Source organism: Idiotropiscis lumnitzeri, chromosome 1, assembly GCF_059441095.1.
Source record: "Idiotropiscis lumnitzeri isolate Australia: NSW breed Sydney's pygmy pipehorse chromosome 1, RoL_Ilum_1.0, whole genome shotgun sequence".
NCBI classification, from domain to species: domain Eukaryota; kingdom Metazoa; phylum Chordata; class Actinopteri; order Syngnathiformes; family Syngnathidae; genus Idiotropiscis; species Idiotropiscis lumnitzeri.
This window is the reverse complement of record NC_142391.1, coordinates 32,936,168-32,963,083: the sequence shown is the minus strand read 5'-3', so window position 1 is coordinate 32,963,083 and position 26,916 is coordinate 32,936,168. Positions and strand designations below refer to the sequence as shown.

The following is a 26,916-nucleotide window of genomic DNA, read 5'->3' as shown; positions in this document are numbered from 1 at the left end:
ACAAAAAGATTAGAGCAATGGCTTCTTGGGAGCCACTCAGACTCAGCCAATCACATGGCTGTTTAGAGAGATGTGCATGTTGTGCTTTGGGCTTTTTGCAGTCTGTTGTCTAAACCTGGGACGTTTCTTGCTTGCAATAACATAAATGATAAGACAGACTACAACATTGTGGACAGCTGCCCTTTTGTCCAGCTTTCTCCTACACCATCAGCCAAACACCATAGTCACATCATGTATAAGTCACGGTCAATTTGAAGCATAGATGACTCAGACTTTGACCAGCAGGGTGTGCTAATGTGCACTCTGTACAGCCCAATGAGTAAAAGGGTTGATGGGCGAGAGTGATGCTCAGTCCATATAATGGGCTCGTTTGTTTTGGGGAAGATTTGGGACTTTAAAGTGCGTCCTATGGTCCGGTAAATATGGTATGTTTGGCTAGCAGAGAAGGCCTTGAGCGGCCCTTAGTGAAAACCGTTAGTACAAAAACTCTTTTCACAGTTCCTTGTTTTGTCCTTCCATGCTTTGTTCAGGGCCGACGTCAGTAAGCTCAAGTTTGAAGGGAAAACATTTTACGTCATCGGCATTCAAAAAGAGGTGAGTGCGTCGACCTCCTCCTTCTCCTTTCATGTGTCCAGATGAAGTTGGAAACTTCATCGCCGTGTTAACGCCTCTCATGTTGACACAGTCACTGTGTATGGTGCGACCTTTCTGCTTTCTTTCCTTCTTGCTTTTGCCCTTTGATAACCTTGAACACATCTCTACTGTTGATGCCCCATCACACACAAACTGTGTATTTGTGTGTTACTGTTTCAGATCTCCTTAACAGGCAGGATACACTGTAACAGGATGGTGGGTGTGTTAACCTCCTCACTCCCATCATGTGACCCAATGTTACCCAAACACAAGATGCCTTGTAGACCAGAATACACTCATTGAACTAGGGATGAAACGGGTGACAATTTCAAAAGCCGTGATCAGATTTCAGCGCATGAGAGAGAAAAAGAAGAAGAGTATACAATCGGATAGTGAAGAAGACATTAGACATGTTTTGGCGAAACAAATCAGAGAAACCTGCCTAGATGAGTCCTTCCGAAATATTTTTTTTTTTTTTTGTTTCTTTCCCTCTTTTGTAAATTGGGTCTAAAGATATGGTATTTTTTTTTCTTAAGGTGTGTTTTTGTTCGTGTATTTTTAATTTAATATATTGTATTTTTGGGTAACATTGTTGATTTCAATGTATTTTATCATTTTTTTTTCATCTTATATTTTACATGTTGTTTTCAGTTTTTTTGTGCTTTTGTCATCATAAATGTTTTAAATTTTTCTCCAAATATTGTTTTTTTTTGGGGGGGGGTCTGGTATTGGTTCTAAAATGTATTGGTTTTCTTAAACGCATAATATTTTCCTCCAACATGTTTGTTTTAATTTTTTGCTTTACTTTTGTCTTTTTTTTAAATTTGCATTTCCCCCCCTAATATTTTTGTATTTTAGTAAATTTTTGTTCATAATTGGAGCATTTTCCTTGGACTCTTCTTAGATTGCGCACGTGGTCCTAATCGTTTGAATTGTGCCACGGATGAACAATTTTATCATAATATTGCTAACCGTCATCATTTTGGTCAGCGCAGGCCTTATTGTGATATGAATTTTTTCATACCGTTTCATCTCTTCCAGTGATTGTTGCTTTACTAAACGCCATCTGAATTCCATCATCTGATTTTAAATAGCAGTCTTGTGTTTGGATAGACTTTTCATGAACATCTGGGTGTTGCGGCTTTGATGCCTCTCTCATAGTTGTGCAAAGTGCCTCTTCATTTTGCAGCTGATTGTGTTTGACATTGGAGACTGACTCGCATTGCTGATTGGGTGTAAAGGCTTCATTATCGTTAAGCCAAAAGCTGGGTTTGGTCTCCAATGTGTTGGCTGGCCAGCCAACCGCTCGGTCTGTGCTAATCCAATGTGATGACGGCTGTTTAGTTTTATCTTTGTGTTTCTGTCTCTTCTCTCCGTTTGTAAACATAGTCGTCACTGGTGAGTACACGAGGAGGCGGGCGGCACCATAAATCACTCTTGTACTCTAATCTTCCGATATGATCTCCCTCACAGCACCATCATCACATCACAAACAACCACTGTCACACAGGCCCTTCATGTTACATTCAGAAGAAGTTTGTTGATGTTTATTGTCAGCTTGTTGGGTGTCCTTTTTGTGTACAGTAATTTCCAGATTTTTTTTTCTGTTCCCTATCCTTAGTTACTCTGAATGGGAAAGTACAGAAATTAGTGTCAAAGAAGCACAAGGAAGTCTTCAATTTTAACTGAGAGACAAGCTTTGGCAGGAGTTTAGCCTGGGTTGTCAGTGGAAGTTATGTAGTTATGATTAATTTTCGAAGGTGATGTTGTAAGATGAGTTTCAAATTATATTCATTTGTTTCGGGATCTGTGTTTGTGTTACATTTACAGTTAAAACTATAAATTAAAAAAAAAATGATGAGGGTTTCGAATTCTCAGTGCAGGGCTTCGTCCTAGCGGGAAATTACTGTATATTAATTGTCTTAGTTTGCGGTTTGTCATGTAGCTCATCTCATTGTCATCTTGATGTCGGGACGTTCAGAAGACACAGTGTGCGCACAACAGTACACTTGATGCGAATATAACGGTGATCAGATACGACTTGAAAAGCGACTGTATGTGGATGTAGTTTGTAGGCATACGTGTCAACGGTGCACTTTTACTCTCCACTCTCACTGAAAAAAACCCATAACGTATTTCCTCAAATAGTGGAGGTTATTAAACTTCAGATTTTATTCATAGTAAAGTACAGTGTAAATACTGTGAACACGCAATTCATATTTTCCACACATTTGACTGCCATTGCTAACCAAAACAGCAACACCGGCAGGAGCACATAAACAGAGTTTAAGAGTAGATTTCCAACAGTCGTAAGGTTCATCTTCTCTTATGTACATACGATTCACTGTTCACTGTGTGTGTGTGTGTTTGTACGTTGTTTATAATCCCTCACAGCATGACCTCATCACTGTTTGCCCTCACTTGTCATACACTGTGTAAACCGTCCCACTTTGAAACACGCTTAATGCTTCTGAACAATCCATTCACAGTTTTTATGGTTTCATTTTATCACCATAATGCGTAGTACGGTATCAGTAAAACGGAGCTCCACTCATTATTTTTATCCAAAGTGGGATCAAGGACAGCACGGTTATCTTAACACACTCAAACACACAGAAACACATGGCCAATGTGTGTAAATCCAAACGACTTAATGTAAAGTGATGTGTGACACAGAGGGGAAAGGAGAGTGGAGTGGTTGCAACTTAGCTGACTGAGTCACTTTCGGAAGGTCACACGCTGTTATGATAATAAATTACTAAGATGCAAATGATCTGACACACAAACTAAAAAGTGCTCAGTGCAATAATGGACTGAACATGAAAAAAAAGAAATTCCGCCGTGAATCGTTGATGCTTGGGGGTTGACGTGCCTCCATCATGCGCTTAACGTAATCATTGACCGGAAGGCGTACGTCAGCTGGCAGCCATGTTGGCCTTGAGCAGAAATACACCAGCCGTTCGGGACATTTTTCAGAAATTCCAGATTGCCACCCCGCCCCTGATTATAAATGCAGTGTGTGACTACCCTCAAGTACTCATCTAAAAGATATGCTTTTCTCCATTCAATTTTTACTTAACTTAAATTGTAAATGACAAAAATTCAGCTTCGCTCTCTCTCGCTTTCAGTGGGACAACACGAATATATAAATGTGCGCAGTAGCTGATGATGTCATACCTGTCAGTGTGTTTCACCGAGTCATTCTCACATCATCACAGCACTGATTAGAATCGATTGATTTTCTCATATTACCAGACGCTCACGGAAGCTGTAAACCTGCACTTAGAGCAATATGTCCATCTTGCAGGCCCATTACGACCTCACTGCTGACCTCTTTGGGCTGAGCAATGGAGCTGAAATGACAATTGTGGCTGTCAGACGTTCTTTTTTGCACAGCTCCCCTCTCTTTGTGCCTGTACATGCCCCCAAAATATTTTATTTGAGAGGTTAAAACAATCATTTTTGTTTGGGCCCAGTCCCCCGCGAATAACGGGGTCCACTGTATTTACATCTTACAGTTACATTGGCATGTAACTTATCAGCTCTCTTTCTGTACTTTTGTGTTTTTTGTGTGCAGAAGAAACTGGTGTTGACGTTTCACACTTCAACCCCTGGTGCATGTAAGCACTTGTGGAAGTGTGGGGTGGAGAATCAGGCCTTTTACAAGTGGGTCTCACACACACACAAACACACACTACTACATGAACACACTCACTTTGTACAGTGGAACCTTCGAGGTTCAACACAATTTCTTCTGATTAAAAATAAATAAATAAATAAATAAAAAGTGTTCCAGGAAGCGGCACGGTGGACGACTGGGGGGCACGATGGCCTCACAGTTCAGAGATACTGGGTTCGATTCCAGCTCTGGCCTTCCTGTGTGGAGTTTGCATGTTCTCCCTGTTCCTGCGTGGGTTACCTCCGTATACTCCGGTTTCCTCCCACATTCCAGAAAAACGCTTGACAGGTTGATTGGACAATCTGAATTGCCCCTAGTTGTGAGCGCGGATGGTTGTTTGTCTCTGTGTGCCCTGCGATTGGCTGGCAACCAGTTTGGGGTGTACTGGACCTACTGACAGAAGGTAGCTGGGATAGGCTCCAGCACCCCCCGCGACCCCCATGAGGACAAGCAGTCCAGATAATGGATGGATGTTCCAGGAAAAAAAAAAGATTTTAAGGATTATCTTTGACAACACAGTTGGTCCTCATGAGAATTTTGAATTGCAAACAAAAAGTTAGCCTGGTCATGTTTTTTTGTTAATCGAAGTTGCCTGAAAAAAAGCTTTCCTCTGACCAACCAATCAGAGGATCATTGGGTGCCATCTTGCTGACCTTGCAAGGATGAATTTTAAAGCTGATCGGTTAAAGAAACATTTTAATATAGTTGCTAAAAAGCTTTATTGGCTAACATTACTGAGTCTGACGATACTTAATTGGCAATTTAGATTGAGTTTGCAGCATAAAGAAGCTGAAATCTTATTGGATCAGAAAAAAAAAACAAATTAGTTTTTTTCGCTGTATAAAAATGTCTTCAATAGTTGCTAGTCTGTTTCTATGCCTCGCATAAGCTCACGCAACCAGCAACACATCACTTTGTGTTTGACTTTTTCCTCTATTCCTGCTGTGCTGAATGGCAGACACGTCCTTGAGTGGGGAGCAGCTGATTGCTCGGAGGCCTGAGTGAAGTGTCAGGCAATGAAAATCAGGAAGTCTCGAGCCAGCGTCACTCTCTGCTTTTGTAAAATGGGGTCAACACATACAGATTCTCAACACCTTAAAAGGGTTAAAAATTCTGAAACAGCACACACATGATGAGGAAAAAAATTGTCAAGTGTGTGTGCTTAGGGCGCTTAAAGTGTGTGGTGAGTTGACAGCGTTCAGCAATCAGACACATTTGCTGGACTTTCAACCAGAAAAATGCAACTACATATTTATAAAACAACGTGGGACAAATGTACGTCAAAGGTTCCAGCTACAAAAAGTGATTATTATTTTCTTCCTTTTTTTCTGACATTCTTCCTTTCATTCACGCCATCATTTTTCCTTCCTTGTTTCATTGCTTTCTCACATAAGAACCTTTTCCACCTTCCTTCCATCCATCATCGTTTCCTTCCTTTCTTTCACACTATCATTTTACCTTCCTTACACCTTTCCCTTCTTTCCTACCTTCCATCCTTTATTCCGTCCTTTCCTCTTTTTATACCAGTCTTTTTTCCTTCCTTCCTTGTTCACTAAATAAATGCCGTCCCACTTTTTCCTCACCCTGTATCCCAGGAACTCCACGATATACTTACCTAGTAGTAACAGACACGTTTGCAGGCCTTTCTCTCCTGGCTCTTGCGTCGACTTTTTTTTAAAAGTTCAATTGGAAAACGGGCCCGTGATAATGGATGGATGGAAGGATGGAAAATGCTTCTGTCGTTCAGCGCATTTCCCGGAACAACCGACATTCGTATCGACTTCTTAATGAGAGCAACTCGAGTGTCTCGTAGGGCGCGAGACAGAATGTCATCTCACATGTCAGACAAGCATAACATCTGATTCAATTCTGTTTGTAAATGAAAGGTCCGTAGTGTATTACTGCGATTCATACTGAGCTGGCGACGAATAGCAACCAGACAAAAAACACAGGTCGCTAATATTTTTTTTATTGAGCCCTCATGCATGAGATGCTTTGTAATAATCTCGCTATTTGTATGTGTCTTGTCTCCCGTTTTCTAATAGGTGTGCAAAGTCAAGTCAGATAAAGACCATGTCGAGTAGCAACATTTTCTTCAAGGGCAGCAGGTTCAGATACAGGTGACATGCATGTTACGGTTTGTAACATATGTACATTATACAGGTGCATGTTGTGTGGATTTTGCTGCTTTGTATCTATAGGTGGATCACATTAAATTAAAATCTCGTCCGAAACGTTTTGTTGGTTTGTCATGATTGTATCACTAAAATTGTATGCTATGTGTTCTGTAAAACGCTTTGTTACAGTTGCAGTGGTATATAAAGAAAGATGAGCCGAGTTCGCTTTGTGTGTTGCAGAGGAGCCAAGTTTAGTCTGGGTCGTTAGCAGGAGTTTGTCAAATGTGTATGTTTTTGCTCTGCTGCGTGGCTTTAAAAATCTCAAGCAGTAATCTACTCATTTTAAAGGGTCTTCTGTGAGGGGAGTTTTATTTTATATTAAAGTGTATTAGTTGGTGGTATATCTATGATTTTAACTGATGAAATGGCGTTTTTGGGGGGATCTGAGGGGAGTCAGGTCAATCTCTTTCTAATTCTAATTACACTGTCCTATGTAAAATGTTGGTGAAATGTTTTTTGTTTTTTTTTGCAGTGGAAGAGTAGCCAAGGAGGTGATAGAAGCAAGCTCTAAAATCCAGAGAGATCCACCTGAGGTGCGCAGGTAAGGTCAACTGACGCGGTATGTGTGCTACCATTGTTCAAGACAAGTAGGAATTTGTATAAAAAAAAAAAAAGAACGGAATCATCTAAACTAGATTAATGCTCACACAAACACTTTAAACAATGCTCTGTAAAATTTTCCATTGTGCTACACAAAGTACAATTGGTCTATTTTCATTCTTCTTTTCTGAGAATGAGCATCAACAGATTAGATGTCAACACCCCGTATTCTGCTCCTTTGTATGGCCATGTGAAATCCCTCCACATAGTTTTTTAAAAATATGCAACAAAAAAGCCAGTTTTTACAAATTATAATGCTACCCATTTTGTTCAAAAGTCCTCTAAATTCTTAACATTCATGGTTGTTCATTTTTGTCACTCCAGGGTGCAATTTGGCCAAAGTCGAAGCTTTAGCTCATTGAGTCATAAGAACCTCATCATGAACATGGAACCTCTGGTACCAGCCATGCCCTCGACCAACGAGTACGACGAGACGACCGCGGAAAACGGTAGGCGGATGCTCTAATTCTCGTTACACGCAAACGTACATCCCGCAGGAAGGTCAAATGTGGGCTTGCACGTACGCACCCCTCACACAGAGCGCTAATTGAGCAGCTGATGCTCCCGTCCCTCCATCAGTCCGGTCTCCCTGGAGACGGCTATTGCCGCCTGCTAAAAATACCCTTCCCGTGATCCTCCCTGAGTGTGCCGCCATGTCTGTGCACGCACGCTTGTCTCCGTGCGGCCATGTCGGCGCGTCAATATTTTTAATGTGCGCTATATGATTTGAGATCCCTCAGATTGAGCATGAAAATCACTGTATTGGGACTGACACAGGGAATATTTACACTTGTCTCTTATTGCTCCTGTCCTTTCTAATGTGAGGATTCAAAGATTGAAATGATGATACAGTCGTATCCACACTCACGAGTGGAATTTGTTCTGTGATCAGGCTCATATCACAATTTAGTCATATATATCAAATCCATTTTCATTTAACTTTATTGCAATGCCATAAATACATTCTATACCAGAAAATAAATGTTTTTTTTGCACACTTTTAATAAAGAAAATAGCATTGTGTTCCAAGAAAAACATAAAACGTAACAACAAAGAAATAGACTCGTTTTGTTTTTTTTCCCCCCAAGTCTAATAACTGTCTTCCTTGTAGTATTTGTACGTTTGACTGTTTTGTGTTTGACTGTTTGTTTCATTCAATGAACAGGTGAAAGTGCATCAGCAAGTGTGGCACATGCATGACAGTACCTTATTAATTATATTATCTTTTTTAATTTTTTTACTTCAAGATTGCCTCACAAAACTGCAAAAAAAAAATGAACTGATAAACTGAAAATGATGGGATGGCTATAAACCTGGAAAATCTGTTTATTGCAGCCGGTTTAGTCAAGGTACCTCTGCAGTGGACTTTTTTTCCCCTCTACATTCACACTTTAAAGGAAACAAATGCATAATTGACTCTATTTTTGCGCTTTTACAAGTAGTTTGGTGTTTGGAGTGCTTGCCCAACCAAACACACCTATGCATAGACAGAGCACCTCGGAAAACCATCTTTTCTGTCCAAATTGCTAATGTCTATGAAAGGTCTTCACAAGGTGTTGTCTCCTAATGTTTCCCACATGACTCTTCATTTGCATGTTATCATCAATCCCCATCCTTTTCTCTATTATGTGATTACGACATAAATATCAGGTATGATAAGCAGAGGGTTAGATGACAGGAAGCTAGGTAGTTCATACACGTTAGTTTCCATCACAACTTCACCTTGGAAGCGTCAACAACCGACCACAAGGGCATTGGGATAAAGTGTCCTCGACGTCTAGAATCACCGTCTATATTCAGAGCTCTAATCTCCAACATTAGAAGAGAAACAGGAAGCTGACCCGGCATCAGTGTCGACCTTGTTGTATTTGCACAGCCTGTCCCCACACACTGTGACACTAGGCTATCACTTATGAATGTTCTTATGGGACTACGCTTCTGCCATGTGCTTTTTTTGTCAAAGAAACTACATATGTACTGTATACACTACACTTTGTGACACACTGCCGTCAGTAGTGCATTAGTAGTCATTTTCTGTCCTTCTCCACTAATTCTCCACTAATGTGCATGTACTAATCTAGTTTGTAGTTACTAACTAGTAACCGTGCAAAAGGCAGAAAACATATAAGTCACAAACTACCCTTTACAAATTTCATCTGCAGTGAGACCTGCAATCCACCGGTCCAAAGCCCAGCTCTTTAAAAATTGGGCATTACCGCCCCTAAAAACCGAACCTCCTGAGAATACTACCCCATTGACGAGCAGGCATATAATGACGGGGCAATGAACAATGATATAGGGCACAGGTGTCAAGCTTCGGTCCTTGAGGGCCGCTATCATGCAAGGTTTAGATGTTTCCCTCCTCCAGCACACCTGATTCAAATGATCAGATCATCAGCAAGCTCTGCAATACCTGATAACGGTCTTGATCATTTGAATGTAGGAGGAGGGAGACATCTAAATTATGCAGGATGGCGGCCCTTGAGGACCGGAGTTTTGCACATTGGGGGTACATTAATTAAGGTACATTTAATCCTGGACCCATCCAGGACTCCAGGTTGCGCCCTTTTGGTCTAAAAAGTAGAGGTATGTTCATTAGCTGTTTAATATTTGGCATTCAGTGCCTTGCTCAAGGGCACTTTGACAATAAAGTGGGCTGTCCTCTCCAACAACCTGCCCCAATTTTCTTTTACCGTGAGTCTTTAGCCTGCAGTCCACCATAGCCCAGATCCTGCCCGCTCTGAAAGATGAACCTTTGAGGGTTCCACTCCATTGGCAAGCAATCCAACCACCTATGATTCAATGAACAAGGATACAGTTGGAGTTTGTACTAATGTTACCCTTTGGCCTAACTCCAGGTTTTCTCTTCCTGGTCCAAAAGGTATATGGTATGTTCCCTGCTCCTACACCTTCCTCAGTGCTATTTTTCCAGTGCTAAGTAGGTAAGCTCAAGTAATCAGCCCCAGGTTTCCTTCCGCAGTGGGATTTTAACTTGCAACTCTTTGATCCAAGGCCCTTTGAAGAGAATAACTGACTACTGTCCTTAAAAGTGCAACTTTTTGAGCATACCGCCCTTGGCAAGTCGCCATAGAACGGTGCATTTTGGGGGGGGAGTGTAATGCACCATTAGGGCCCAGCAAATGTTGCAAAAGACCTTCATGTGGACCCCCTTGAAAAGGGGAAAAGGAAACTGATCCCCATCCCATCCAGGGTAAGGCCTGCATCTCTGTAATCACGGTTAGATTAGTTGCCTCTCTCCCACTAGGACTCCCTTGATTATATTTAGAACCTGAAGCTCTGCTTGATCTGCCTCTAATGCCCCTGCAATCTTTGTTAGGATGGTTGACATTCATACGAAGGCCGGCGATGTGTGGTGGATCACAGAGAGAGAGAGAATGTATCTGGTCCGCGTCACCCACTGTCTCTCAAGTGTTGTACATAGAGGCATGTGAGTGTGTTCAGATTCCAAACACTGTCCAGTCAGTCTATGTAGTGTCGTCTCAGTGGACAGTTGGGTCTGAGCTTTGTCATCAGACTCAATGATGGAGGTTCTTGACCACCGGAACGGCACAGATCAAATCAGTTCGGAGTTAGAAGGGGCCGAGGAACCCAACCGTGGTAACGCTTGTAGCCTGCCGCCAGAGGAGATTGAGTCCAAGGAACTGCCTGAGGGAGAGGCCGGGCCCCTGGAAGTGTTCTACCCAACGGAGGCCTCAGAGGACCTGCCATCACCATCGTCAGTGGTCGTGGCACAGGCCTTGAGGTGCCAAGTGAAGATCACCACCCAGCGCAGCCTCCATCTGCGCATTGCCAACCACACCGCACGGGATGTGTATGTGCGCCTGGTCGGTCATGGGGGACAAATCGCTGGGATCAGTGCCGGAATGCAGAGGAACACACAGGAGCCAAGTAAGATAAGGAGATGGATGGAGCAATACAATAATCCTCGAAAAGTCATGCAAAGTCGATGGGATGCTGGTTAATATCCAGTTTCTTTGGATTTAAGAGTACATCTTTTTACATTAATGCCAGTATACAAATTTTTAATGTCTATGTTTATTTTATTCATTTGGACAACAATATACACTTCCGGCGTGGGCAAACTACGGCCCGGGGGCCACATGCGGCCCGTTAAACGTTTTAATCCGGCCCGCCGACCCTGAAAAAAATTAAATGAAAATGTCTTATTTTCTAAATACTTTGGTTTTTCAAAGACATATATATTGTTGTAATGCTTTTGTTCATTTTCATGATATTAAAGTGTATTGACTTGAATTAGGGGGCAATTGTAAGCATTTTGGGGTGGTATCAAATAAGCACACACACCCACACATGTATATATATATATATATATATATATATATATATATATATATATATAAAACTATCTCTACTTTATTGTGTCAATTATACTCTGTCTGCTGTCTGTGTAGCTGATAGCGTCTGGTTTGTTGTGCCAACCAGTTGGTGCAAAGTGTAAATGCAGTCCATCATTCTCACTCTCTCTGGTGGCATGCTCTATGTGTATGTGTGAATGAGAGCAATTCAGAATGCGTGCGTGTGTTGGTGTGTGTGTGTGTGTGTGTTTTCAAGTCGCTACTGTATTCATTAGCTAACAATGCTATTGATGCCAACTGTAGCATGCATGAAAGTGACTCTTATAGCTATTAATAATAATCGACTACTACAGGCTGAAATGTTAAGGAGACAATATTAGCCTGACTGTGGAGTCATAGCACAAGTGGTGTCAATGAGTCATTGATGTGGCTGAAGGCGGGTGGTGAGTGAGCAAAACCTGTGGCGCTAACTGCCTGTCTCTGAGTTTGCCAATCATCAGTGGAAAGCAAAATGGAAAAAAGCTGCCTTGAAGAGGAACATCCTTTTGACTCAAAGAGCGCGTTAACATCGCCAAGATTCAATTTGCATACTTCCTGCATCAGAGATATCACTTGGCAATAGTTTAACGGAAAAGCCAAATGACGGAATTACATCAAGTTGATAGATTCTCATGTGAGTCGAAGGCCTGTCCTCACAATTGTATTGCAATCACTCAATAGTGGCAACGTTGTACTCCGAACATTAAACCTCAAAGCCTCCTCAAGGAGACATTTAAACCGTGCACGTCTTGGAATGTTTCCAGTACAGTCAAGTGTCCTTCTTCCAAGCTTTAAACCTCCCTCGTGACATTTTTAGGTGATCCCTTACACAGCTCACATTACTTTCTTCAAAATGGAAAACGTCCTGGAGCGATCGTCAAATGAATTGTACTTATTATTTTTATTATTCAATCATGGTATTTGAGCTAAAGTTAAGAGTAATACCAATACAGAGAAATGTATTCCCCCTGTGGATATAATACCAACATCTTTCATTTCAGGGTTTTAGGGAGCACAGTCAAAGCAGCCATGACTTCCCTGTCATTTATCATTACCACTGGCTTTGGGACATTGTCCCTCCAATATGTCCTAGGTCGACCCAGAGGTCTCCTGGACATTGACGTATCAACTTTTAGGGAGACGACGACTGGGAGCTCGTCTCCCTGCCGGTTGAATAGAAACACCGGTCGCTAAAGCAAAACTGCGGCATTACTTTACTTTCTAAACTTGGATTTGCCAGAACCGGCAGACAAACACAGGAGATGGCAGAGCCACTTCAGATGGCTTCTCTAGAATCAGAGTTCCCTCTGGACGCCCATGTAGGGTGATCGACTGACAAAACCTGTTTCAGGTTTTTTTGGCCACTAACCTCGCTTTGTCACAATGGATGACAGTGGAACTGTGGATTAACCAATAAAGAACTTTGCCTTTTAACTCTTTACCGGGATGATGCGATAAAGTGACCACAGCACAAGTCGGAGTTAAGCTAGCTCGTAAACAAGACCCTCAGATGCTTGAACAAGACCTAAATTCTCAAAAGCTGAAACAAAGGCCAATCTTTTAAAGTTGTTTCATCTTTAACTTTAAAATCTGTGTAAGATGGAAATTCCTGGCTCAAAATTCCCAATGGCCGCCCCGTCCCTGGTCAGCCCCATTGACATTTTAGTTGTAGTTTTTATTTTTCAATATGGCTTTATTTTATTTATTTTAAAGTGTGGCATGGTCATGGACTTCCATTTGAATGGACAAACAATGCCGCTTCCTTGTCAGCGGGAGGAGTGAAGCCACAGGAGTCCATTTTACAGTGCCACTGGCCAAACCCGACTAATTTGAATACATTTATTCCTCTGCGATGTTTTCACTTTAATTTCTTTCTCTGCGGCGAAAATACAACAGTGTATGGCATACGCTCGTGCCAATAAGTGTTAGAGAAGTGCTACATGTGCATTTCATCGGTAAGAATATGATTTTAAGTTTCACTTTTAAGGTCTCTGTGTACCACTTGTTTTATTGTAGCAAAGTAAAGGAGTCTGCTCTGGATCTTGTGCACCGGTGTGAGTGTGCGAGTGTGCGTGTAAAAATATATCCAGCTGTCTTGGGTGCATCAAATTGGGGGGCGGTTGTCGGTCCGCTAATGTCCTGTGTTGTTTGACTCAGCTTGTCAACATTTTGTTCATCCAGAGTTCATCTTTCACTTCACGCCACTCGCATGTACATTATGCTCAAGTACACATTTGCACAAAATGAACCTGCAGGATTTTTGTCTAGTGGTCAAAATATAATTTGTAGTATTCTCACTGTTACAGTTTGTGTGAGAGTGGACAGGGCGTGTTGTATGCAAACTTTGGTAACATTTCTGTTACTTTGCCCCCCTGTTTTACCAGCCCGTGAGCGCCATCGTGTGGCTAATATGCAGGATTCAGCGAGTTCAATGTAAAACAAAAAATGCATTTGAAAGTTTGTCTTACAACTAAATAAATAAAAATCTGACTGAAACTAATACAATCTACATTTACCTTCCTTAAGAAGTTATAAAATCCTCTCCTTTTTTCAAATAAAAATAAATAATAAAAGTTGTGTGATGTGACAAATTTTCATTCAACTTAAAAATAAAATGTACCCTGTGACATTCTTTTGTCTTGTTTTTTAAGGCGCAACAAAATAATGTTATATTTCTCAACATTTTAGATTTTTCCGTATCCTTTTCATGTAAGTCATTTTTAATTTATTATGAAATTGTGTGGTGAGCCAAGAAAAAAAAAAAACTTGCAGTCGCCTACGAATGGCTCCTGGGCGGGACTTTATACTCTTAAGTAAAAATAAACAGTTGTTATTAGAGAGAAACCAAACAAAATATTAGATGAGTATATTCTTGTAAATTCAATGTTAAATCTGAAATATATCCATGTCACCCAGCAGGCTTTGTTGCTCTGAAGGACTCGGCCGCATTGTCTCCCGTCACATCTTCAGCCACTCCTGCAGACGAGCAACAAAGCACGGATGGAGCGAACTGTGCGTCCGACCTGCCACCTCCCCACCTTGCCATGGACACTTCAAGTATCCGACCTCAGACACCCAAACCGGGTAGAGAAATGAATGAGGACGACGAGGCCGACGGAGAGAAGACCATATCTGAACTTGTCTACAGGTTAGTTTGACCACAAATGCACACACTGGTCACTTCATTGAGACCTGCAGGTGATGCTCGTTACAGCTAACTTGGGTTGACGGATTAGATTTAGATTAGAAAAACTAGGTTTAAAAAAAAAAGGTACTGCATATTCCTCAATCGTATAGAACAGTGGAGGGCAACTTAAATGATGGAGGTCGCCACAAATTTCAGTGCTACTGGACTGGACGGCCACCAAGGACCACACATTTCCTCCAAATTTATGTTAAATATGGGAAAAAAATCTTTCCATATGTCGTTTTTTTTATTGAGCCACTGTAAATCATAGTATCTTAATATATTTTATTTTTCATCAAAAACACATTTCAGTGCATGTATCAAAGATCCAGCCCTCAACAACAAAGAGTTTTAACAATCAAAAAATAAATACAGTGATTTTTTTTCCCATGTGCTGTCATGCTTAAAATGGGACGGCACAAAACTGCTTAACAGCCGACATTAAGTGCGAAAACTCATTTTGTGCAACTTTTTTCCTCACATAAATTGTTTGTCCTGGATGTCTTTACAAATCAGCTAAATATTATTAGGCTTACTCATGTTGGTGGAATAGATCAATTAAAGACCTGGTGCACGCACAACTAAGGCAGGTCTGCCATCTACTGGTGATTAGGGATATTACAACTTCAAACAAAATAACTGAGCCGGTCGGCAAATAGCGGAAATCCGCATATAATTGACGGCTATTAAAATGGAATTGTTTGGGGGTTTATACCCCCAAAACATTTTTACAAAAATGCCGGTAAACCTCCCATACACTTTTTCCATGACAAATTCAGGTTTGCTACTATGGAAAACCATAACGCAAACAATAGTTTTTTTTTAAATATTGACAAAAAATGTATATCAATAAATGAAATGCGCGGGTGTCCTGCTGTGAGTATGCTGGGTCCGCTGTAGAAAACGTAACATGTTTATATTCCACGCCCCCAACCCCTCCAAAAAAAAAACTCCACTCGGAGTATGGTTGCAGTCCACATTTGCGAGTTGCCCATCCCTGCTGTAGAAGGTAATCAAAAGTTGAGCAACCACAGAATTTAAGAGTCTGCATGAAAACTCATGATGCTGGATGGTCTCTTCTTGTGTGTAGGTCAACTCATTTACTTTGTCTTTGTTGCTATGACGACATGTGTTTCCATCTGCCTAGCCCTTGCGCCAGCATGCTTCCTACCCCGGTGGACGACACCCAAGGAGGCGTGGACCTCCTATTCTCGTCACCTGTCCAGAGCCCCGCCAGGCTTCTGAGGGAGCTCCACGACGACCCCGACATCCAGGCCCAGCTGGAGGCCGAGAGGGAGCGCGACCGGGCCTTCGAACGCACCCGGCTGGCAGCGAGAGGAGCCGGCATCGGTGTCCTGAGCCTGCTGTCGTCCAACACCCGGCTCAACGCCTGCGTGCTTAGCGTGGCCCGACTAATAGCCGCTCTCACCGGCGTCCTGATGGTCACCGTGCCTACGCTGCTGCTGTTACTGGAGTCTGACCTGGATGTGTCTTTCCTGCACGAGATCCGCCAGACACCGGAGTTCGAGCAGTTCCACTACGAGTACTACTGCCCTCTTCGCCGCTGGATCGTGTGCAAGTTCAGCATGGCCATGGAGAATCTGTGGTCAGACTGAGCAAAGGATGGAAACGCTCTAGGACAATGTGGCTAAAAGAGGGAAGGCATCACTTCAGGGAATAAACTGATGCCCAAAGGTCTGTCTTATAGGGATCCTCAGACATGACATGGGAGAAAAATACAAATTTGTGGTTACAAATTACATTTAATGCGTACACAAAAATACTAATTTGTGGTCACAAATTAAGTTGAATATATGCACAAAATACAAATTTGAGAGTTTGACATCCTTCCTATGAATAACTTGTACACCTGGGAAAGAAAACTGGCCGAATGTGATATGGCGAACATTAAAGTGTGGCCACAATGTTGTAACACATACAAAATGCTTATTTGTGGCGAAAATGTGGGTATAACTTGCACACAAAATACTCATTTATGGCCAAGTTAGGTATAAAATGCACAAAAATATTAATTTGCCAAAATGGCCTTTGTGAGTCATTCCCATGAACAAGTTGGACATCTGAGAAAGCAAATCAGCCCAAAAGTCTGAATTACAAAGGGGCCAAAACGTGTCTTATAAAAAATAAATTGTGGCCACAAATTAAGTGTAACAAGCACACAAAATTAATTACATTTTTTTTATTTTATTTTAATTAATTTGTAGTCAAAAATTACTATAAGGTTTACACAAAATACAAATTTGTGGCCATGAATTCGGCAAATTTGCAGCCCAAAATAATGGTGTAATATCATTCCCATGAACAAGCTGGATGCCAGAGCATGCAAATGGAGAACAACTTTGCTAGAAACTGACCTCTACTTCTACCCAGGCTTGGGAAGCCACGGAATACGGACATTATGTATTCAGGATTCAAAAAAATGCAATCTGTGATAGTTACAGAAAAAAAAAAAAAAAAAAACGGTTCATAGATTTTTGGGGGGTTTTATTTCACAGGATTACATTTTCAATGCAGGGAGAGAGATACCACGGTCCTTGCCTGTCCTCAAACAACCTTTTGCAGGAGTTAAGTGGATAACTTGTCACAATATAGCTTAATTGACCGCTATTGCTCATTTCAGTTTTTGTTAGCTAACGAGTACAGTAAATGACACAGGTTACGTGATATCGCCGATTTTAAAGCGGTCAATTACAAAAGTGACTCACAGGGAATTTGTTTATTCATTTTAAATAACGGTTCCAAAGCAATATGTGAGCTGTTAAAATCGCCTAGACTGCTTGTCACCACAGAGGAGCGCTAAGAGCTAGCAGGCTAGCTCGCAACTTGGAATTAAATACTTCACGAATTCCTGTTATAGATCTAAATGCCATATTACAATTCCATTTTCTCAACTAGTCAGCAGAATAAAAAAAAAAAGTATTCTGGGGTTGAAGTGAGGTGTGTGTACACGAGTGAGAGGGGCAAGGGCGCTAATGAAGCAACCTTTTTTTTTTTAACCTCTAAGTTTTGACAAACTTTATGACACTAGAAATCTAATTTCCATCACAGGCAGAATCTATCAATTTATCTCTGCAGCGTGGCAAACAAATGGTTATAAAATTCCCCAATGATGCATATTAAACATTGATAAAAGAGAAAAGCTCAGACAGGACGTTGTTTACATATTTTGTATTAGAGTAATCCAAAGGGAATTAAAGGTAATCAAGTGACATTACTTTCAAATTATAATTCTTGGATTACATTACTAACACACTCACATTCATTTTTGTAACTAACTAGGAACTGTATCAAAATGGATTTTAAAACTAACCCTCCCAATTCTGCGTCTACCTTACAGTTTCCATAGAAAGTGCGCTACATTTGCTTGCCCAATTGTCCAAGAATTATATTAATATCCAAATGTGAAAATTCTGCATGCTTTGTGACCACAAATTTGTTGCCAAATGCCAATGCCCATTAGACTTAATTTGTGGCCCATAATTGGCCTTTTTGTGTGCATGTGAAGTTAATTCTCCCCTCGCCCTGTCATGTCTGGGTCTCCGTAGTCTTAACATGTCATTGAATCCCAGTCTTGAAAGCCAGTCTTAACTACTGTTGCATCATCGAGTCTTGAGCAGCAGTGCATCACAAGACTGACATTTGTGGCCAAGGAAAGAGGACAAATGGTGCTGGTAAAAGAAAGAGGAGAGACACAAAAAAGAAAAAAATAATCAAGATGCTGACAAGCTGATGCAAAGACTTTTGTCTTGACTTATGTTGTTGTTTTATATAACGCTTGTTCAATGAGCGCCCCAATTGGTCCCCCAGCATGTCAATCATAAGAGTGTGGGCGGCATTTGCGCTAAAACTTACCACACTCTCTTAAGTTGATATAGCAAACAGACAAAAAAAGCCACATTGGTACACAAGTTGTTTTTAACCTTTTGTACATTTTTACGTGACGCCGACCTTTCAGGAATTTTTCAGTCAGAGGATCTACTTGGATCTAATTTTGGAAAAAATATGGACGTTTACAAAAGAACAAAAGAAAAAAAAACAAGCAAATTTACCCAGATTCTTTGGGGGCAAGGGGCGTATTTTTTTTACTCCTTGACTCCTACAGCACAAATTGACGTCGAGTCTCTTTGTGAGACCACGTGATGTCATTTCGGTAACAGGAGGGGGCGTGCTTTGTTTGTGCTAATACAACAGGTCATGTCTTCATGTTACATGCGAGGAGTGATGGGATGCTGGAGAAAAGTATGTAAGAGTGGGATTTGGAAGAGTTGGGACTGAGAGGGAAGCGATGGACGTGGCTTGATTAAGATGTGTGTCATGTCAGTGTTGTTCGTTTCCTGTGATGTGTGTCGTAGAGGACGGTTTTGCCTGTAGCTCTTTTCCACAACACTGTGTCAAAACCTACTGAGCGCCGCGTCTCCCAAAGTGGTCATTTTCAAATTCTCTCCATCCAAATAAAAAAAACACGGTGCTCTTGGTAGCTTCTATTCGGACTGTCCAGTCAGCTCTTATGATCAACTTCTCAGGAAATAGCTCCTGTTGATTGCATCTCGTAGGCAGACGTAACACTGGGCCAATTGTCATTTACTACCAAGCTCAAGCATGGTTAGTCCCTCTCTCCCTCCCTGGCCTCCACTCATCCATCACTGCATGGTACTAAACTGTACAAAAGCAATTTTTGTTTGCCTTTGCGGCTCATTTCTGGTGATTAGAATGAAGGGAAGGAGTGTTCAGGGATGGGACAAAAATATGAAAAAAATTATATTATAAGAAAAATGTGCAATACTAAGAGAAAATAAGCGTATATGCTTTAAAGTTGCAGAATGAAAGGAAAAGCCGATTTCGATTGGCCATGAATCAAGTCAGCTGTGTTCAGTCCCACAACGGTGCAAGCGCCCATTTCTAACAGAAAGAAAATTCCACCCAACGCACATTAAGACTGCACTTAGCACTAGACTTAAATAAAATAAATAAAAAAGGACCCCAAATGTTCAGCACATTAACATTCTATTTTGGGCTACAAGAGAAAACTACCAAAAGTTGTAGCATTTATAGAACAAACACTTTGGGGGATATAAGAAAAATATAGTTTAGGAAAATACTTTTTTTTTCCATTCCAAAAAAACTGAATTGAAGAGAAATAATGATTTTAGTGTACATGAATGATAATAATAATAATAATAATAATAATAAATTATCTTCAAAGCAGAAGAGTATTGTTCTCAGAGTTGACAAGACAATAATAAGGGAATATACATTTATTTGGTGGAGTCTTAAACAAACAAAAAAATAGGATGGGATATTAAAAGAAAAGTCTTATGTAAATGGCAGGATTCCCACATAAGACAAGACCAGCAAACCACATTCTAGCGGTCTGCAATTCTGTAACTTTGCTGGAAAATGTTCTTTCAAACAACAAGAGCATACAAACCAAAACATTTTCTCAAATTATCATTGTAAAATGAAGAAAAAATATTTTTCAACTTTGTTTGGTAATTCTCTGACATTTTGGTCTCCATTTCATATTATGGCCAAGTCTATCTTTTTCAAGCCGTGCCAGGGAAGTGTGTTTACCCTGCTTGAGCTCACTAATTTAATTTGAGCCAAACAATCTGTACTGTGGCTAAGGTATGAATTTCCTGGCGTGAGTGTGCTTTCTCCATACACACTGCAATACAGTGCTGTGCAAAAAGTCTATAATTAGCATCACATATCTAGAATGTCACTGAGTAGAGTGCAGATGTCTCCAAAAATGCAAAAATAAATTGTCAAGTGGAGACATTTGTGATTTGTTTGGCTACTTCCTGGGGAATCTGTGATGAATACCAGACCAGTGGTGGAGGCGATGGACAGTCCGATTGATGGCAAAAAATAAATTGTAATTAAAATTGGTAAATTTGTGGGTATAAGATACAATTATACAATAAATTTTCCTAATTTAAATAGTTAACCATCAGTTGACCAAATTATTTTCCCACAATTGTTTTACCTATTAAGCAGAAGTCTTCTTCTTTAGAAAACAACACATTGAGAGTGTTAAAACCTTTGCACAGTACCGAATATAAGATGAAGTGTATTTATTTCTAGCAAGACTGTAGCTGATGCACTGGAATTGTCATCATTGTGAAGGCATTGAGTGAATACATGCACTCCTTTCAAAGTCAGTCCAATTATTTCCCGTGCACCTGTTACGAATATGCATAACGACGTGAGTGTGTCCGACTCAGCATGCTTTATGGTTACGTAGAAAATATGCAGTGACAAAGCATTTATTTTTTCTACTGAAAACCAACAGAAGGGCCAAATCACTATGACAACGTCCCATTCATCATAATATTAATTGCTGATGTCAACATTTTGGAATTCCGAGGTAATTCTCTAGAGGTTTCATAGATGTACAGCTCTTCATTTCCGTACTAAATCACTCACTGGTGTCACTTTTTCAGAGCCTGAAAAACTGCATGTCCTCCTTTTGTAAATATGATGTGAATCAATGTGGCGAAAAAAGAAAAGATTTTGAAATATGTCGCTCCCCTTTGTCTTGTGGGCTTGGCTGTCTTGACCATCATTAGAATGCATGAAACTTGATTTGTTTTGACCGAGAAGGGTTAAGATAACAGTTTGCATTAGCTGAGACCTGTAATTTTACTAACTTTTTAAATCAACGATTTAAAATGTCAACTTAAATTATAGAAAATGAATTACAAAGAAGATTTTTCAAAACTGTCATGAAATCGAAAGACAAACTCGAGGCTAACGAAGCATGCTAGCATGCTACCTAAACTGGCATTAACCCACTTGTTTGAGCCAAAGTGAATTATTAACCGATTGTGATTGGCTTTGAGAATAATTTATAAACATGAAGTGTTAGACAAAAATGCACGGCTAACAATGCACGCGAACAAGTTTGCTAGCATCATGTTTCTGTTCATTTAAAATGACTCATTAGCAGTTTTGAGATTTAGCTTGGAGAAAAATCTTACATACAGGATGTTGCATTACCTTAGATTGTAGCTTAGCGATTACGCTAAAAACAAAGGGGGACCGTCACCTTTATATTGTGGCTCTTATTTTGAGCTGTGTCACTTAAGCATCACGGTGACAGGAAGTTTTGCAGTTTTTGCATTTCAAATAAAAAAAATATGCATATACGGCAAGTAGACACTTGGTGTCATTTCCAAGGACATGTTTTGGGGATTATTGTCATTAGCAAACATTTACAGAATTACATTGAAGTTTGTAGAATTATACATAATAAAGAGTGAAATGTATTCTATTTCAACTCAGGTCTTTGCCAAGGATTGGGCATGGAGAGGATTTGGAGGGAAGCATTTAGGAAATGTGCGAGCATGTAGCAGACTGTAGTAGCAGACTGCTCATTTTCCTTTTATTTGAAGGGACTCTGGGAGATTTTATTTTGAAAGGTAATATCCACTGCACTTCCCCCCCTCAACCCTCCTCTGGGACAACCAAGCCTTATGAACTTTGTGAAGTGAAACATTTGAATGTTTGTATGTCATTCAGAAGCAACTATGTGTTGATTTCTATATGTTGATACTGCCACAATAAAGCTCCCTAACGTAAACACATGCTGTGTCCACCAGAAGTTAGTTTCAAGAAAACACCTCTAATGTCACACAAAGCTTTTGTCGGAAAGTCTCATAAGACCTCAGTTCATCAAGGAACAAATGAATTGAGTACGTTTTGGTTTTTTCTTTGCCTTTCACTATTTGTTTTTGTTTTAGGCGAAACTTTATTGCTAAGGATATAAACAGGAAGTTACGTGAAGTAATCTTTCACCACAGTGTCCATCTGCTGGATCAGGCACTTGCTTTGACAGGTAAGTGAATTTTGGTAGAATATATCTATCTTTTTTGCTGTCGATTGATTATTGGTTGATTATGAGTGACAAGCTGCAGGTGTGCCAGAGGAGGAGCCTGAAGTTGCAGGGGCGTGACCAGGTACGGAAAGAGGGAGCCGCCCAAGCCCTGCAGGGAACACCAGAGGCTCCAAAACACAGGAACACACACTTTCCCTCATCCCAATTGTCCCGATAGTGTCAAATGTGGCTGAAACTAGGCCCAGTTGCTCTTTAGCGTACTTTCTAGGACGAGTGGGCCCTCCCTCACTATATACGTCCATACTGAGCACCGTTATTCCATCAGTTGCTATCACCTGCTATTGTAAGTTCCTTAGGATCAATACCTGAGAACATTTCTACCACTAAGATGGCCAACGTTCCTTATTTCCATATGCAAGACTCAAATGTTAAGGTTTGTATTATCTGGAACTATTTGAAACTTGAAGCAAGATCAAGCCTTTGCCTCCTATTTCCTGTCAAGTGGCCATTCTGTATGGTGTAGCAACTAAGACACTTTCCGGTCAAAAAGTTCAAATGTAGAAATGTTTCACTTCTCATTCAAATCAAACAAATACACACTAGAGACAATTAGTACTTAGACACACACATTTTGCGAGTGAATACATTTTCTATACTGCTGCACTATCCTTTGGATCTGGTCGGTCAATGCAACACTCGCCCTAACATCCAAAATGACCCTTTTTTGATGACTACGGTAAGCCAAAAATCAAATTGACACCCCACCCCAAAAGTCCCGATGGAACAGAAATAGTCCACTTCTGCATAGTCATCATCACATCATCACATTGGCGTGTAAGCCTGAAATGGCTCACTGCTGTTTGTGGTCGATTGCAGCACACACCGCCTTGTGTTTGCCCTGCTAATTCATTTCCCACCCTGAGCCGCAGATCCATGGAAATGCGAGTCATGAGGGTCGCACCATGGACGAAGGAATGGAGGAAGGTGGCTCTAATCAGCCTGCAAGTAAAAAAAAATGGAATGTTTGAAAGTGTCGCCATTATATTGGTAACACACAGTTCCATACAATTTACACAACATTGTGTATATACACAAGTCTTGATCAGTATCATCTTATATACACGAGGGTATGTAGACTTCTTAAATATAATAGCACTAAAGTACGTCCGCCTGCTTATGAGAACTGGAACTATGATTTTAATTCCATACATATCATGTGTCAGCTATTTCAACTATATCACGCTTCCGATATCCTGTCGAAGTCTCCCAAAAGTGGGGAGATGCCCATCCAGATCCTGCCCCCAATATATTTATTTGATAAGCTATATTGCTGATACATTGCATTTTTACTTTTTTGTATCTCACTTGCTATTTAATAGACAGTGATTTTCAAATGGGGGTTGAAGGCAAAAAAAAAATGCAAATATGAGACAAGAACATGTGTAAATATACCCGTGTTGAAGGTTCAGGCTTGGTGTTCAAATCAGAATGTCGGTGTTGCGTTAACATCACTCAGTAATCAAATAGCACGTGCAGTATAAGATGTCGCGCTGATACGTTGTAAAAATGGGGTGTCGCCTCAATTCAACCCGGTCTGGCGTCTATTTGAAATTGAAAACATGAGCTATGCAAGGATGCTCTTTGTGGACTACAGCTCGGCATTCAACACGATCATCCCAGACATCCTCGTCGCCAAACTGGACATTCTCGGCCTCCCTGCCCTCACACGCATCTGGATTAAGGACTTTCTGACCAACAGACCCCAGACTGTGTTGCTCGGCCCCTACACGTCCTCCACCCGCAGGCTGAGCACCGGTTCCCCTCAAGGATGCGTGCTGAGCCCTCTCCTGTACGCCCTCTACACCTACGACTGCAGCCCGGCCCACGGCAACAACACCATCGTCAAGTTTGCTGACGACACGACAGTGGTCGGTCTGATCTCGGAAGGTGACGAGACAGCCTACAGAGAGGAGGTAAAGAGACTGACAGCTTGGTGCAAGGACAACACACTGCACCTTAACACTGCAAAAACAAAGGAGATTGTCGTCGACTTCAGGAGGAACAAGACGGTGCCGCCCCCCCTCTGCATCGAAGGCGTGTGTGTGGAGAGGGTCCACACGTTCAAGTTCCTGGGAGTACAGATCTCCGACGACCTTTCTTGGACTCACAACACCACAGCAGTGGTAAAGAAGGTCCGCCAGCGTCTGCACTTTCTGAGAGTCCTCAGGAAATTCAACCTGGACAGGAAGCTGCTGCTAGCCTTCTACCACTCGTCCATCGAGAGCCTGCTGACGTACTGTGTCTCCACCTGGTACAGCGGCTGCACTGAGGCGGACAGAGTGAGGCTCCAGAGGACAGTCAAAACAGCGCAAAGGATTATTGGCTGCCCTCTCCCCTCACTATCGGACATCTACACCGCCCGGTGCCTCAGAAGGGCTCTCAACATCGTCAAAGACAATACCCACCCAAACTCACACCTGTTCGACCTGATGCCCTCTGGCAGGCGCTACAGATGCATCAAATCGAGGACCAATAGACTGAGAAACAGTTTCTTTCCGAGAGCCATCTCCATTCTGAACTCTCACACACACACGAGAACACCCGTACCTTGCAGAACAGCATTGTGATGTTTTTTTATATACACTATTCAGTACTAAATTCCATTGCACTCTCTTATTTATTTATCTAATTTATATATTTGTCTGTATTATTGTTGTATTGCACTGGAGAGGGGAGCCCTCTAATCTCGTTGCACACTTGAGTACAATGACAATAAAGGGATTTCTAATTTCTAATTTCTAATTTACGTAATGTTGGAGACAATTCTCTTCAGAATAATTTTCCCCCTCACTTGCAAGATTAATTAAACTTCCCTAAGGCAGGTAAAACTCACATTTTCCACTTGAGTTTTACATTTCATATTGCTTAAAACAGACTGTCCAATCATGGTTATTTTCCTGAGAAGCCGCACTCAACAAGACTGACTGACACTGACAAGAGAGGACCTGTTAAATACTTCAAAAAAGTACAACAGAACTCAGTTTTTCTCACATTGTCTTTTTAAAAACATACTGTATGCTTTAAGATGGCGTATGTTTTACCATTCCCACGCCCAATAATACGGTGAGCGTTATGTATGTGTTAAATACAGAAATAGCACCCGTAACTGAGACACTGCTTTCTAATACGTGGGCTTCTTTGACCGGCTACATTCTGTTCACGTCACCTTTCGTGGAGTTAAGTGAACACATTTGATAATTTAAGATTGACAGCCTTGCTCCGTTTCGAATAAATCCTTGCTTAACAAACATTAGACGAAAAAATAATTTTATAGGACAATCTTAGAAGATAAATCATATAGTTGGCCTTTTTTTAGCATACTTGGTCTGGAAGGAGAAATATTTCAGATTCCTAGTTATACTGCTAGCCAGCATTATCCTTGGGCCTTGGCAGAGGTCTATACTCTACCGAGAAGTCACTTTGTAACATTTTTATGGGTGAACGCTGGGAGGTTATGTCACAGCCACATGGCTTGTTCTCATGGCGTAAGCACATCCAGTGCGTGGTGGCGAACAAGCGCACCTCCCTGGGCAAACATGTTGTCAGATAATCCTGAGATTAGCAATGATATAAACTCAATCAATAAAACAGCCTTTTAACATCTGAAAAACATATCCGAACTGACAGAATTGCATGCTCCAAGCAGACAAGGAGAAATGTCACAATCTCCAGGATATTTATTTATTGTAACGGTCTTCTCACTGGACTTAATCAAAAGAGCATCAAACAGCCGCAGTTCATTCAATATGCTGCATCTTGGGTTCTGGCCGCAACAAAGAGAATAGATCATATTATGCCAGTCCTAAAGGCTTTACACTGGCTACCAATCAGATGTAGAATTGCTTTTAAAATCCTGCTACTGGTCTATAAATCACTGAATGATTTGGGTCCTGAATACATTCAAGAAATGCTGATTAAATATTACCCCGGTAGCGCTATGAGGTCAGCAGATCACGTAAAACATGGTGGTGCTGCATTTAGCTTCACACAAATGGAAAGGATCGCCAAAAGAAGTCAAGTCAGCTTTGAGTCTAAATGCTTTCAAACCCAAGTCAAACACTACCCCCCATACCTTTGATTAAGGTCTTCTAAACATTTTGACATCATTTTTCTTCTTTGAGTTAATTCAGAAACTACTCTTATTACATACTCTACTTGTTTTTTATCGTTTATTCTGTCCTTTGTCGCTTCTCCTCACAAGGGTTGCCGGAGCCTATCGCAGCTATCTTTGGGCAGTAGGCGGGGGACACCCTGAACTGGTTGCCGGCCAATCGCAGGGCTCACATCGACGAACAAACATCCACACTCACAACTAGGAGTCATTTCTAGGGGTAATTTAGAGTGTT

General features: G+C 41.1%; 1 protein-coding gene across 4 annotated transcripts in view; it reads left to right on the top strand.

Moving 5' to 3' along the window:
* The window catches only part of frmd3 (FERM domain containing 3), a 40,866-nt gene extending 23,196 nt beyond the window's left edge, over positions 1 to 17,670 (top strand). The window contains exons 9-16 of one of the 4 annotated variants that reach the window (XM_088295658.1): positions 531 to 594; positions 814 to 849; positions 4,211 to 4,299; positions 6,358 to 6,432; positions 6,962 to 7,030; positions 7,414 to 7,538; positions 14,385 to 14,613; positions 15,800 to 17,670. In XM_088295658.1, the coding sequence (XP_088151784.1) occupies positions 531 to 594; positions 814 to 849; positions 4,211 to 4,299; positions 6,358 to 6,432; positions 6,962 to 7,030; positions 7,414 to 7,538; positions 14,385 to 14,613; positions 15,800 to 16,268 (1,156 nt within the window). In that variant the 3' untranslated portion in view covers positions 16,269 to 17,670. Of the gene's footprint in view, positions 1 to 530; positions 595 to 813; positions 850 to 4,210; positions 4,300 to 6,357; positions 6,433 to 6,961; positions 7,031 to 7,413; positions 7,539 to 14,381; positions 14,614 to 15,799 lie in introns of all 4 variants that reach the window. The other 3 variants (XM_088295647.1, XM_088295667.1, XM_088295676.1) reach the window with 3 other exon arrangements.
* Positions 17,671 to 26,916: the final 9,246 nt, after the last annotated feature.